The sequence below is a fragment of the Chroicocephalus ridibundus genome, chromosome 10 (assembly GCF_963924245.1).
Source record: "Chroicocephalus ridibundus chromosome 10, bChrRid1.1, whole genome shotgun sequence".
Taxonomy (NCBI): Eukaryota; Metazoa; Chordata; class Aves; order Charadriiformes; family Laridae; genus Chroicocephalus; species Chroicocephalus ridibundus.
Genome location: NC_086293.1, coordinates 15,892,928 through 15,907,255, shown reverse-complemented (window position 1 = coordinate 15,907,255; position 14,328 = coordinate 15,892,928). Strand labels below are relative to the sequence as shown.

At 47.8% G+C, this 14,328-nt stretch overlaps 2 protein-coding genes across 3 annotated transcripts in view; one reads left to right on the top strand and one right to left on the bottom strand.

Moving 5' to 3' along the window:
- Nucleotides 1-5,719, top strand: part of SLC25A26 (solute carrier family 25 member 26) — a 90,980-nt gene extending 85,261 nt beyond the window's left edge. For both annotated transcript variants that reach the window (XM_063347558.1, XM_063347557.1), the window contains 2 exons: nucleotides 190-263; nucleotides 5,083-5,719. In XM_063347558.1, coding sequence (XP_063203628.1) covers nucleotides 190-263; nucleotides 5,083-5,179 — 171 coding nt within the window. In that variant the 3' untranslated portion in view covers nucleotides 5,180-5,719. The remainder of the gene's footprint in view (nucleotides 1-189; nucleotides 264-5,082) is intronic.
- A 3,175-nt stretch (nucleotides 5,720-8,894) lies between these two features.
- Nucleotides 8,895-14,328, bottom strand: part of LRIG1 (leucine rich repeats and immunoglobulin like domains 1) — a 95,820-nt gene continuing 90,386 nt past the window's right edge. The window contains exons 16-19 of the mRNA XM_063347556.1: nucleotides 14,204-14,326; nucleotides 13,451-13,597; nucleotides 12,007-12,315; nucleotides 8,895-11,826 (exon numbers count right to left, since the gene is read on the bottom strand). Coding sequence (XP_063203626.1) covers nucleotides 11,594-11,826; nucleotides 12,007-12,315; nucleotides 13,451-13,597; nucleotides 14,204-14,326 — 812 coding nt within the window. The 3' untranslated portion in view covers nucleotides 8,895-11,593. The remainder of the gene's footprint in view (nucleotides 11,827-12,006; nucleotides 12,316-13,450; nucleotides 13,598-14,203; nucleotides 14,327-14,328) is intronic.

The following is a 14,328-nucleotide window of genomic DNA, read 5'->3' as shown; positions in this document are numbered from 1 at the left end:
TCTTCTGTGCCTCAGTTTCCCGTTCTGCCCTTTGCCTTATTCCTGGAAACACCGAGATTTTGCCTGTGCCTGGGGTAAGGAGGTCCTTAGGATGTCTGTAATTGCTGTAAAGTAGCGCTAACAGGATGCTCAGTAAATAACTAAATCTCTCTGCTAACAGTTTCCAATCTCTCTCTTTCTGTGGTCCAGGCTGGTTCCAGCAATGCTAGCGGGAATGTTCTGGCGGCCCTTGGTGGCATCTGGAGGACACAAGGCCTGTCGGGGTAAGGACATGCTGCAGACGCACATCTCATGCGTTGTGTCTCTGTGTGTGGGAGAGGACGGGATGGTCTGCTTATATTTAAAACCTATCATACAGAAAAGGCTTTTAATTGCGGTAGACGTGGCCAGGGAGCAGCTCTCAGGTAGCTAGGAAGCTAGGTCCCTCCAGGGAGGTCTAAGTGTCCTTGCTTTAGCACTGGCTCTGAGCAACGTCCAGGGAAGGGCACAGAAATGGGCAGGGACATTATTGGAGATTTATCCATGGTACAATCTCTAAGCTTAGCTCCAGGCTTCAGAGGTGAGGGTGGCTTTGTGTTTAATGGACTTCTCTCCGTGAATGTGTGCATTTGTGTTTTGTATCCGTTTAAACTTTTGGGCATGCGCATCGTCTTGTGGCAGTGAGTGCCACAGACTGATCTTGAGGTGTGTGAATCACCCCTCCTGAGACATCAGGGTAGGTCACCATAGGAGCCGTATGTCCCTTTTGGACACTCCTTCCTCCTCATCGCAATTTCCTGATGATTTGAGAACACCAGCAAGGTCTTTTCCTTTATATTCACTGTTCTTACTGTGAAGTGTGATGGGAGCTTGTGATGCCAGCATGGTGCTGCCAGCAGGGACAAGCTGAAGCAGAAGGAAAGGAGCCATGTGCTCCCTGACTTGTCCTTTGAGCCTCCCATCAAGTCTGGGCTTGAGCACGCGCCCACTTGGATTTCTCCAGCGAGGCACTTGTTGCAAAAATGTAAGGTTTCTGAGAAAGGCTGGAGTGCAAAGAGTAATTCTGAGCTGCCGCAGAACATCTTTCTGGCTGTTTTCCTCGGGTGACCAGGGTGTAGACACATTCTGGGCTTTCTGCTGACTGGTCAAGGAACTCAGGGGTGATGTCCATCTAGTCTGTTGACTGCCTCGCTTTACCCATTCCTGAGACGGAGAATTGCTTTTCTGATGTTGGAGCAGTGTTGTGAACAAAAAGTCCTCTACTAGCATTTGTAGAACATTTTGAGGTGTTACAGGCGTATAAATTATTACTGATTTTTACAGACACCTGCTTCATTTACGCCACCTTGCCCTCTTAGAGTGTGTGAGTCATACCAGTTATTGGCCACTCGTAGCGAAATATATGTCTTAAACAATTCCTTCAGTCTGTGCTTCCTTCGGTAGGGCTTCCGGCCCACCTGCCCTTGGCCTGAAAGAGGAACGGAGGTTTTTTGGAAGCTTTACTTGGGGCTTTTCACTGTGATTTCTCATAGGTTTTTTTTATCCTCTTGATGTGGCCGACACTTTCAGGGTGCCGTTTTAACATTTGTAAACTGTTGCTCGAAGCAGCGTGCACATCACAGCTTTGCGGGAGATAGTTTTCTCTTAACATCTGATCTCTGCTCGCACGACTAATAAAAGTTCAGTCCTCTTTCTACACATGTGGGAAATAATTCAAAACAAATTGCAGGAAGTTCCTGAACACCGATTCCAGGAAGACGTCCAGCTGTGCCCCCCCGGCAGCGCTCAGAGCTCGGTTGTCTCAGGTTCGCGCTTTGACATGATGAGGTGACCTGGCGGTGGATGAGTTTTGGGTCCTACGTGGTTTGGTGGACTCTAGGGCATGTTTTGAAAGGGACTGGGAGAAGTGAGGCCATGTCTGCTGCTGATGGAAGTTGAGCTCTGAAGGGTATGAAGAGGCATGGATTTGGCTGGGGAAACCTCCCCTTTTCCCCAGCCAAGAGCTGAAAATAAGAATGTATGTTTGTGTTCTTTTCGGGGTGTTTTCAGCAGTGCCCGTTTCTAAACAACCCAAAATTAAACTCTGCCTAAAGATAGTGCCCGTGGACTAGGACCAAAGGGATCACAATTCAATAGAAATCAAAACAATAAGCAATCTGGAGAAAAAGTAACATGTAAAGGAGGCCAAGCTGCGTCAGCTGCAAGGAAAAGGAAGAAAGTCTTGGGAAAAATAAACGCAGAGGCTGCCATGCCTGCTGCCAATTATAAATCTATTAATCAAAAACAATAAAAATGTCGGGCTTTTTTGGCCAGTTGCAACATGAAATGATTTATGGCTCTTCTAATAAATCTCATACTTGAAGAGGAGGAATTCTGAGGGCAGAAAGACGCGTTGCTTATTGCCACCTTATTAAAACCAGAGCGCAGGGCTCAGCTTCCTGGTCTGCACCTAGTAAATCCCCCTGCTTCATGCGAAGAAATTTCACGTCCCTTTCTGTCCAGGGAGAGCCAGGCCTGTGGCGGGAGGTAGGATAGGGATGGGATGAGGTGGATCTGTGTGCCCCTTCGCTCCTGCTAGCGGTGTAGACGAGCCATTCACATGAAAGCAGGTATACGTCTTCTCTGACTGCTTTTCATGCAAGGAAGTGGTGGCGTTTGACCTTCACAACTCATTGGTGAGCAAAACAACGGTTATTTAACTGATAGATCTGGTGAGATGGCTTTTCCCAGCTTGTGCATAGATGGGGACAGAGCTGGCAGTTTTGTACCAGGTGTCCTGTTCCTCAGGTGAGCTTCCAGGTTGGGGTGACCATGACATGGTGGGCACTAACCACTGCTCTCCAGAGCCTGCTCTCGCCGATGCGAGTGGTGAAAGCAGCCCCTGTGCCCAGGGCTTGCTGCTTTGCAGAACACAACCTGCCTGCAGGAGTGAGCTCAGTGCAAAGCTGTAGTCAGATAAAAGTGTTGTTTTGTCTCAGCATGGCCACTTCTTTGGTCCGGAGGGTAATACGGAGGCTTTGTGGCTGAGCACCCAGTGCCATTTCCAGCACTGTCCCCTTTCTGCTGTGTCCAGGCACTGCGGTGCCTTTTGGGGGTCCTGGTTAGTATCTATTGAGAAAGAATTCCCTTTGGGTTGCCGAGTTGTCACCCAAAAATGTCACCTGTGCTGCTGGCACCGTGGGACTAGGTATTGCTGGGCTGGGAACCCTGAAACAAAGAGCTGCACCCCAGAGGGCACGCACAGGGTTGGGGAGGGCACAGCGTGCGGGTTGAACACCTGCAGCCAGGTCTCGCCCTGGGATTTAAACCTGATTCCTGGATTTGTGACTCCTGCCGAGCGGTTCCTCGCACGGCTGAGGAGAGCACGGTGCGTCTGTACCTGAAAGCCTGCGTTTGGTCTTTGCCAGGCGCTGACATGCGGTGCATTTATTGCAGCTGTGGGTGAAGAGAAGGCGGGGGTGAAGCCCTCCAGCCCATGGTGCTGGATCCGATCGGAAACTGGGAGAGTAGCTTAAGCAAAAGGGAAAACTCAGGCAGGAAGAGCGGAGCGGCAGGTGAAATCTGTACAAACAGGTAGCAAATGCAAGTAGACAGCAGATCTGTGCCCACCAGAGGGGTTTCTGATGGGGCCAAGAGAAAAAAACCAATTTATCTCATGTGCTGATGAGGGCAGGTGTGGCCCAGCAGGGACCAGCAGAGCTGAGCTCTCCGGATTTAGGGCGGCACCGGAGCCATTCGGCTCTGCTTTCCCACAGAAGTGAGCCCGCAGGGGAAGCGGGGATTGGAGAGCCCACGGGTGGCAGGTGGGAAAGGGGGGAGCAGGGCCAGGATTCTTGGAAGTGATGGTTAGTAATAGAGGTTGCCAGGGATGCAGCTTCTGGGTAACTCAGTTATCTGCCCCTGTTTGTGTAATAGCTGTGTCTCGAGTGGGCTGTTCTGTAACGGAGCGTCTGCCCCTGCTGCCTAATTCGGCAGGAGAAGGATGGTGTGCGTTTCGAGAGCGATGCTGCACCGTAGGATTTGCCCTATCAGCGCTCTGTCCATACATGCCTTGTACAAATTACTCTGTTTTAAAGCTGTCATTATGGTAATAGACCCAATTGCTGTCTAGTAAAGCCATAAAATGTTTCCATCTGCCTGTGTGCTCCAGGCTCCTTTGCAAAGCTCATTACAACAAAAACCAGAGTTACTGCAGCCAGAGGTTTCCCCGGCGCAGCGTGAGCAGCCGGGCGCAGGCAGGGAGCATAGGGCTCCTGAGCAGCCCTGGAGGTGTGGGCATCTCCCGAAAGCCCGTTCACACCTGGAATTACACCTCGTCCTGCTGTGGGCATGCTCCTAGCGGGGTCTGTGCAGCATTCGGAAAAAGTCGAGGACAGCATCCCCACAGAGCTGAGCCAGAGCATGCTGGGAAGGGCTCCTGCCGTGTGGGCGATAAATCAGTGGGGGAATGCCAGACAGATTCAAGCCTAATGTTTAATCCTTGCTTGCCACGAAGGAAGCCCGTAATCCTCTGGGAGGATACACTGGCCTGTCCTGAAGTTGTTAAACCAACTATAAGCTCAGATGTGTCGAGCAATTGGCTTTGCACAAGTTTCCTGTTAACTTCCAAGAACTATTAGGATCAGGCACCTAAAAATCACGGCATCTGAATGTGCAGCCATTCCTGCTCCGTCCCTGCTAGCCCCCCTTGGATGTTACTGGGAATGAGCTGCTGGGGTGAGCAGGGCTGTCCCTGCCGGGGGGAGCTCCCAGCAGAGAGAGGGGGTCCCTCTGCCGAGGCTTCTTGGGGGCGGCGGAGGATGGGACACGTCCCATCTGTCTGCAGCCCTTGTGGGGATGTGTCTGAGCTCCTCTCTCCACAGCGCAGCCTGTAGCCTCCTGCACCTTTGCTTCTGCGCCTGAGGAGCGTGGAGAGGGCTTAAAAATCATCAGGTTTGGGAATACTCTGCTAGGGAAGCCCAGACAGGTTCCTTCAGCGGGCAACGGGGTGGGATTTAAGAAACCAACAAATGAGAATTTTTCTTGGCTTTGTTTTCTGAAGCCCCTGCAGCCAGCCGTGCAGCATCCACTCATCCTCTGAAACCGCCTTTCCTTCTCCTTCAGCTTGTTCGCAGGTGTTGTCCCACGGATGGCAGCCATCAGCCTAGGAGGCTTCATCTTCCTGGGGACATACGAGAAGACTCGCCAGCTGCTGCTCTGACCCAGCCCGGATGGTCCTGCCGGTGGCTGCCAAAGAGCTGGAGAAGCCGCCGAGCTGGAGGAGGAGTCCGCCCGCGAACGCAGCCTTCCTCCCGCCGCCCCTCGCCGTGCCGAGCAGCTGTTCAGCAGGCTGAGAGCCGCTTTCACTGTTAAAGAAAAGTAAATCCTCCAATAATCCAATTTCCCAAACATGAAATTTTCCTGCATGGAAAGTGAGTGAGGTCACCGTGAGAGTCGTGCCAAAAAAGTAATGTTTGGGGGGTAAACAGCTAATTACGGTGGCTGAGAAAGGCGTTATTAGAACTCCTGCAGGGGAAATGTTTTGCAAACCTCCAGATCGTGGGCTGAGCGGGGAGGCTGAAATAAAGCGAGTTTTCATAATTCAGTGGCACCTGCCTCATAACACAGGGAGGGTTTCTCTGGTCGGGGAAGGGGCCGATAGAGTTACAGCCTGCTGCCCTCCAACAGCACTGAAAGTATTCCAGGTTGGGAGAGCTCTCTGTAAAAGACAATAATACATTTGTTTCTGGTTTGAGCTGTATTTGTGAAAGTTTATATTCCTGTTTATACCTACAGGTGCTCGGCAAGCATTCCTGTGTGGTAGCCAGTGCAGCTTTATTAATTAGACTCACATTTCTTCAGTAAAAGCACGGGCTTGTATTCTTTTACAGCTGTGTTTGTGCAAAGACACACGGCTCTGCCTTCTTTTGGTATTCCTCCCTCAGCGGCTGAAGGAGCGGGAGGCTGGAAATGCTGAAGCCCAGGAGGGAGGCCGGGATGGCAGGGAGAGAGTCCGAGTTCTCCTGCCGATGGACGGCTGGATCCTGAGGGCTCTCCGGGGGCTGCTGGCAGGCACAGCAAACCTCTGCTGTCCCTCTCGCCTTTGGAAACAGAAGCTTTGGTGGCCAAAATGGTGCAGGAATGAGCTTGGTGAAAGGGCTTTATTGAAATTACTCAATTAAAATGGTCACCAGAGTCTGGAAGGGGGGAAATTGGCCGAGTTTACAGCAGAACCTTGCCTAGGCGGTTCTTGGGAGTGTTTGGATGCGGAGGGTGTTTGCGTGGGGACGCGGGGGCAAGGCAAAGCCGAGCTGCTGCAGTGGGCGCCTCCGGCCTGTGCCGAGGGCCCTGGGGCTGCGCCGGGGGCTGAGAGGGGCCGGGTCAGGCGGTGGCGGGTCACACGTTGATGTTGGAGACTGAGGGACCCCTTGCACATGGGGGTGAGGGGGTGGGTGCTGGGACTTGATGGCAGGTGAGTGCCTGCCGTCAGGCTCCGGTGGGGGTCAGAGCCTGTCCCGCGCGGACCCAGCGGCACCGAGGCCGTCGGCTTCAGCCTGGTGCCATCGCACGCGTGCGCCTGCTGGTCTCTGCATGTGCACTTAACTAAAGTCATACCTGCGATGACAGCTCCCCTGGGGTGCGGTAATTTAATGTTGAGGTTGTTCTACTTGTTAGGAAGACATCCAGGTGCAGGGAGTCAGCAGGGCGAGGGAGGTGATTCTGCCCCTGTGCTCTGCTCTGGTGACACCGCACCTGCAGTGCTGCCTCCGGATCTGGGGCTTCCAATGGCACGACATGGACCTGTTAGAGCGGATCCAGAGGAGGCCACGGAGATGCTCCGAGGGCTGGAGCCCCTCTGCTGTTGAGGACAGGCTGAGAGAGTTGGGGGTGTTCAGCCTGGAGAAGAGCAGGCGCTGGTAAGACCTTACTGCGGCCTTTCAGTACTTAAAGGGTCTACAGGAAAGATGGGGACAAACTTTAGCAGGGCCTGTTGCAACAGGACAAGGGGTAATGGCTTTAAACTAAAAGTGGGTAGATTTAGACTAGATATAAGGAAGACATCTTTTACACTGAGAGTGGTAAAACACTGGCCCAGGTTGCCCAGAGAGGTGGGAGATGCCCCATCTCCGGAAACATTCCAGGTCCGTTTGGACGGGGCTCTCTAAGCAACCTGATCGAGTTGAAGATGTCCCTGCTCATTGCAGAGGGCTTGGACGAGATGGCCGTTAAAGGTCTCTGCAACCCAAACTATTCTGCCTGTGTGAGTCTGGAGCGAGGAAGAACAGCTGCCAGCCCAGGTCAGTGGTGACTGCCCGCGGAGGGGGACGTACAAAGCCTGAGCCCCCGCCCAGAGACCAGGCTCCTGCTCGGGCACAGACACGGGCCAGGCTTACTGAGGCTGGATGTTTTATTACACTGTCATCCCATGACACAGTAATAAGACTTTTTTGAGGCCAAAACTTAGAAAATAATTGGCAAGCAAGTGAAACATACAGAACAAAAAGGACATAATTCTTAAAAATAATCTTCAATTAAAATGGGGAGTTTCAGCCAAGTCCCGTATTGGCTGGTTAATTCTACCAGTTCCCATGGCACGGTGTAGCAGTGCTTTCTGCCACTTTTAAGGTTGTCTCTTTTATGAAGTTTATATATAGCAGAACAAATTGGGGGCGGGGGGGGGGACAGGATGTGTGTGGAACAGGACAGGGAGATTTATTACTCTGTCTTAAAGCTAACTCATATTTTCTATTAAAGCTCTTTAAACGTGATGAGAGGGTTAGCCCTGCAGTAGGTGCATTTAATTACACGAGCTAAAAATAATCGTGCCTTGTAAGTCATTGTGTCCAAATGCTGGATTTTTGTTTTTTACTTAATATTTGCATAATTAGTTTTTGTTATCATTGCTTTTTTATTAAAAAAAAAAAACCCAAGCACAAACAACCAGCCAAATTGTTTCAGCCAACCTAATGTCAGGGAGCGAGAGACGGACCCCAAGCACTTCCTTCCCCTCTCCGTGTGCTGATGGATGCGCTCCGCGCCCCGGATCGCCACAGGATCATCGCGGGGAGGACAAGGTCACCCGGGAATGGCACCAGGCAGGTGAGAGCCAGCGGCCAGGGCTGTTCTGCACACACGACAGTCTAATCCTGCTGAAAACGACGCTTTTAGTTATGGGACGCGGGGAGGAAAAGACATAAAAAATGTGTGTGTTTTTCCCCTACTGCCTGTTTGTGTTGAGTTTTAGTGACATTTTTATTTCAAGTTTATCAAAACTTGAAAAATTCATTTTATTCCATTACTTGGATAATGTGGAAGAAGAAAACTTGAATCTCAGACCAGGCACCAGCTTCTTAAAGGCTCGCTCTTTTCCATTTTAAAATATTTTAACTCCTACGTGCGTTAAGGAGTCTCAGAAAATCTGCTTCATGCCCAAAGTTATAATTTGGAGGAGGAAATACTTTATTTTTTTTAAATATACAGAAACTGAATTGAGGTGGGTTTTTTTTTTTTTAGTTAAAGGCAAGAATTCCAGCTTATCTCCAAAGCTGCCTCTGGAATTTCCACGCAGGGTGGGGCTGGGGTTGGAGAAAGCCAGAGGTGCTCACAACGGCAGCTGAGGCTGGTGCTCTCCTCGCCCCGTTTTTCCTACATAGTTACATGCACGCACGCACCCCCCAGCTGCGCCGCTTCCAGTGCCAAGATGAGGGTACTTGCCAGATACTTAAGCAAGTTGATATATTAGCAGTGTATTTCTTACGAGTTCTTTATTCTATCTTTCAATACGGCCCCCAAATTCCACCCCGTCCGCAAGTCAGGCCGCCAGAGTTTCGGTCTGATCTATAAGTATCTAATGTTAAAAGCTGTGGGTCTAATTTCAGGAGCGGGTAGTTTGGCAGCTCGCCTGCGTTTTCATCAGAGAAAGACAGAAAAGAGTATAGCAATGGATTAGAATTTTATTTAATTTTCAACTGAAACTCCCAAAAGCTCACTCTCAACAAAACAGCTGTAATATTATAAATGAACCTTTATTAAAGACACTTCAATGCTGTTTGTTAGACACTTCAATATCTTACACATTTTTCAATGTACAACATTGTACCAAATTTTCTAATAAATAAATAACTTTGTACACAAAAGTAATACTTCCTCTTTCACATTGCCTCTTAGAAGCAGCAAATTCACATATTTAGTGGAAGTCATAACATTAGGCAGTTAACTTTATTCAGAAACATTACTTTCAAATGTTAATGTGGCAAATATGCTTTGTATCTGCAATGGTGATGACATTTCCGCCAGCAAAATGAGTCAATTAAATCGTTCCCATCTTCCCCGTGTCCCCGGTTCCACTGTTTTCACCTTGCGAGTCATTTCTACAGCATACTTTTCCCTTGAGTAAAGGGGAGAATTACGCTCCGTTTATAATTTTTCCAACATCCATTTCCTTTGCTTTGCATAAACTTGGCACTCAACATAATTCGCCACCTGTCTCAAAGTGCAAACGTGTCAATAGTCAGGAACTGATACAGACAGGTATGAATTATGCCTCGCTCCGTCAAGGTCAGGTTCCCCTGCCTGGTCGACGGTGGGACTCGCCATCAGCTACTGGGCAACAGCCCTTCCCTTACGGGCAGCGGTGGCTCCTCGAGGTAAGGCTTGGAATCAGCGTGGCTCCTCGAGGGAAGGCTGGCCAGGAGGCCACAGCGCTCGGGCAGATCCCCAAGCGATGGATGTGAACAGAAAATGAAATGTTTCTGCCTTTGTTTCCAATACTTGTTTTGAGCCATAGTACGAGCAAAGGTGGATTTCCACCAGACTCGGCTTCAGTGGAACTGGCATCTGAGTTGCTCCTAAGGCAAAAAAGTTACAAAACCCCCGAATAAATCTTCCCCGAAAGTAGTCATCACCAGAGTTAGCAACCTTATGTTAGCAGAACTCAAATTACAAATAACTGGAAGGGAGTCCTCCATCCACAGGTACCAACACCAACAGAAAGCAGCCTTTCTATAAATAAAAAGCGTCATAGTGAAGTTAGAAGTGACAAAGATCTGTTTGACCAATGTGGGTATTTCTTTTTCCCCCCATTCATGGATGAACTTAAAAGACCACATAAAAATACTTGGGACGTTTCCATTTAACAGAGTATTTTCAACCCTAAATATACAGTTTCCCTTCTAAAACGAGTATATTTCTGAATAGCCTAGAATTGCTACACAAAGCAGCCTAATTCATTTGAAGCGGATCATTTCAAATTCAGAGTTTGGTTGCAGATGGGGGTAATGGTGTTCAACAAGAAAGCGGAATATTGTGTTGCAGGGAAAAAAGTCCAAAGTATCAGATGAATTAACGGCACAGCTGTCAGCTCAGGAGTGTGATTTTAGTTTTGTTGTCAAAACAGCTCTATGGTTTCAATGCCTCCCCATCCCCCCCCCCCCCCCCCCCCCCGAACAGATGTATTTTTTGGGGGGTGTGAAAATGCATTATACTGGCCCGGGTTATTCCTTCTAAACAGGGCTCGGCTGTATATCATTGTATCATTATACGCACCTTATACAGGTAAAACAGCATCCATTTGGGAGGGGAAACGTCTGCAATTAGGTCTGCAGGTGATCAGGGCTGTAACAGCATATATGGGCGGATAACGCCTTCTGCTGTGTTGTTTTTTTGAATGGTGCATTATATGAGACCACCCCACAGCTTTACCGCATGAATTACTTAGTTTAGTAATGACTGCTCGCTAATGACGACAGCCTTTTTGTCTGGTGGTTTTGGGGCTCTGCACTGTCGCTGAATTATTTAGTGCCTCTTGTGTGGTCCACTCTAACATCACACAGTCACACTTCAAATCCTAATTTTTAGGCAGTTTTGAAAAGCAATGGAATTTAAGTTCTTCCACCACAGGAAAAAATCAGGTTGCTATGTTAATTTCTCACTGCGTGGGGTTTTTTTTCCTATAAACTTCATTTGAACCAGTTAAAGATCTCTATTTAAATGCATTAAGTGCAATAAATTTCAAAGGGGAAGAAGGAAATTTGTGCTAAGTAACCCAATCGATACTTGATTTAAAGGAACTTCCATTGAAAAGAGGACAATCCCTTTGGAACAGTCTGGCTTTTTAAAGTTCTGCTTATGCATTTAAGGCACCAGAGTTATTTCGCTCACAAAGTTTAACAGCAACCTGACACTGAAAACAATATTGCCAAAATTGTAAAATTTCACTCAGTTTTCCATGCACTAAAGATTAAAATAGCCTCTGTAAAAGATATATATATATATATTTGTATATATATATATATTTATATATGAAAACTCTTATGTACAATTGTATCAAATACTTTTCTCTTTACACAATAATCCCTTGCATTTATGTGCTTCATATGCAAGACAACTTTTGAACGCTTCATACTTCTCAGGGAAGTTTTAAACTATGTACAAACAGATGACGCTCGAACAGGATTTTGTTCCCCATACAAGCTTGTTTCTCATACCTCAGTTGTTTTGCCTTTGACAGGTCATCAGTTCAAGATTTGAGGTAGAAATAAGTAGCCTATATACTCTGTGCAAAAAAAAAAAAAAAAAAAATTAAAAAAAAAAAATAATAGCGTGTTTGTTAATTTGCACATGGCAGTCTGTCCTCTCAGTCCAGCGATCCGTTCGGTGGCTTCGACTCATGAACGGAGTCGCGGGGCTTGGGTGCGTAGCCGTTGGACAGGAGAGCTTGCTTCACTTCCGCTTCACTCTGCAAATCCAGTAGTGTTGGGGACATTTCGGGAAGCACGTTCAGTTGCTTTAGCGACCCTCCTGCCGGTGAAGCTCTCACCAAATTCAGGTTGTTAAGCTCCGAAGGCTTTGCTACCGCTTGCGAAGAGCCTGCAAAAAACCCAAAGAACCAGCGTGGTTAGCTGATGCGCAGCCTGCCAGCATCGCTCACGCCCTTGAGCCAGTTAAAAAAGCTGATGGGAGAAAACAGGGCTCTGTTTTCTCGGATATAACCCGGATGGTATTTTATTACAGCTGGGCGTAAAAAGACATCCCCTGGGAAACACGTACCATGTTTATCTGCAAGCAGCGGGCTGGTCGTGCTGACAGGTCGTATTCTGTCGTGGTTGCTGGGGTAAAGGCTCCCATCTGTTTCCACCCTCTTGCCGCTGGCAATCCCGTTGCACGGCTGAGGATGAAGAAGGCTGGTGCCTGCACCCCTCTTCCTACTCCGTTCCTTGCTGCTCAGTGCGTTTGGGTAGGTGTTTTCCACAGTCTTAAGGCTCTCGGAGTAGTACTCCGACTCCTTGGGGTAAATGTGGACGTTCATGCTGTCCGTGCTGCCGCTGCAGTCCGTGCACACAACCGGCAGCCCGTAGCCTTTAAGGGAGGAAGGGAAACAGCAACGAAGGAGGATTAACCAGCTGGAAGTTGTCAGCACTGAAGCACACAACTTGCGGAAGGGAAAGGCAGCTCTGGTTAGTTCATCTCTCCCTCGGCAGTGTAGGAATCGCTCACTAAATAATACGGACATTTCTTGCTTTTATACAGGGCTAGTAAATACCTGCGTTTGTCAGAACTCTGTAGCTATCACTAAAGGTAGTGCCAATTAATAGGTTTAGTTGGTTGGGTCTTTTTACTCCAAAGAAGTTGTGACTTTATGTTTTTTAAAATAAACCATGCATTTATTTCCTTTTCCAGACTTTCTAGTCAGGGTAGAAACAGAAAGTGGAACTTTCCTGCACCTGCTTTAAATTCCAAGTTACCTTTCTTATTTTTGTGCTGCTACTTTACAGGGATCACTGTCAACTCATATGGTTATCTCAAGATATGTTATTACTGCTAGCGGTAGTAACAGATGAGCAGGATTCAAAGAAGCAAGCAGGAAGGAGTTTCCAAATGTCGAAAGTTAATTTCCTTGAGTGCACTCGACAACTTTCCATTATTAAACTTTAGGGTTTCTCCTGGAGAGATAATGTCTTTGGCTGGTTTTCTGTGGGTGTTACAATACGGCATGAGAACAGAAAACACATCCTAAAAATAGAAAAGTGTGAGCGTAACACCCAAGAAATTGGCAAAGAGCAGAGGCAGGTGTAGTGCCCAAAACAACCTTTAAATTTTGAAAATACAAAAAAAAAAAAAAAAAAGCTGAGCTTTGAAGTTGACAGCCCCTTAAAAGCGCATGAAAAAGTTTAACGCCTTCCGTTTGAAAGTTCTCTCACGTTTTAGGAACTGCTCAAATCCAAACACCCATCAGCCAGCTGCAAGGAACGGCCATGGTGAGCTTCAGACTGGCTCTTGCTGACGGTTCCTCCAATTCCAACTACCCAAGCTGGACAGAGGATCAAAGCAAGGAGGAGAAAGTAAATCTACTGTGCTCGCACCTGACAATCGTTCTGGGCTTGCTTTTTTTTTTTTCTGAAGGTAACAATTTCTTGTCTTAATGCTGTCTGACTTGGAGGCTTTCTGATCTGTACAAACACAAAATACCTTTCCAGATTAATGGGTTTTGTACCTGTCTTATCTGGAACAAGCATTCCATCAGCCATGTCTTCAGTCTTCCAAGTGTCTTTATTATAGCCGATACACAGCTTTGGCTGTCTGCAACCTACAGTGGGAGCTTCAACATCTGGACACCTTCCAGCATCAGTCTGACACATACCTGTAACAAACGAAGCGTCTGGCTAAAGATTACAACCATCTGCTCTCGGTTAAATGACTTGTTGGTCTTATTTCTACCGTAAAAGCTGCGAACGGCAGAAAAATAGCCACGGAGATAACAGATAATTTTAAGCTAACGTTTAACAGAATCAACACTGTACAATCTCAGGAGAATCTCAGTGCAGAACGCTTAACTTTTCCTTCCTAACGTGCTGTGTTTAAATACTGTAAAATCCCAACATTTACTTTCTCAGCCTGAAGGCAGGGACAGGCAATGCTAATGTATTTTCTAGTAGAGCTTAACTATGAGTGACGCTGGTGCCAAAATACTAATCCAAAATTAGCAAAAAAACAGTCCTTAGGGCCTGACTGAGCAGTTTCTGAAGCAGTCTGCTTGTATGAACACCGTCATTACTGGGAGAGGACAGCTTTGTGAAGGGAAAGACAGATCCTTGTTCTGCATAAATGCAGTAGCTAGAGAATTACATTATGAAGATCTCTCCGATAACTGCTAACAAGCACAGAAGTACTTTGTACTGCGCTTTCTACCTCCTCCTATCAAGTTCAGATACGGCATTACAGAAAAAACAATTACAGCGGTTCTCACCGTTGCTGTCTATGTGCCCGTTGGGCTGTTGGTTATCGACTCTGACGACCGCTTCCTGCCGGTCAGAAAGAGTGCCTTGTGAAGACAAGTAGCTCGGCACGTCAGGAGGCACAATAGTCTCATCT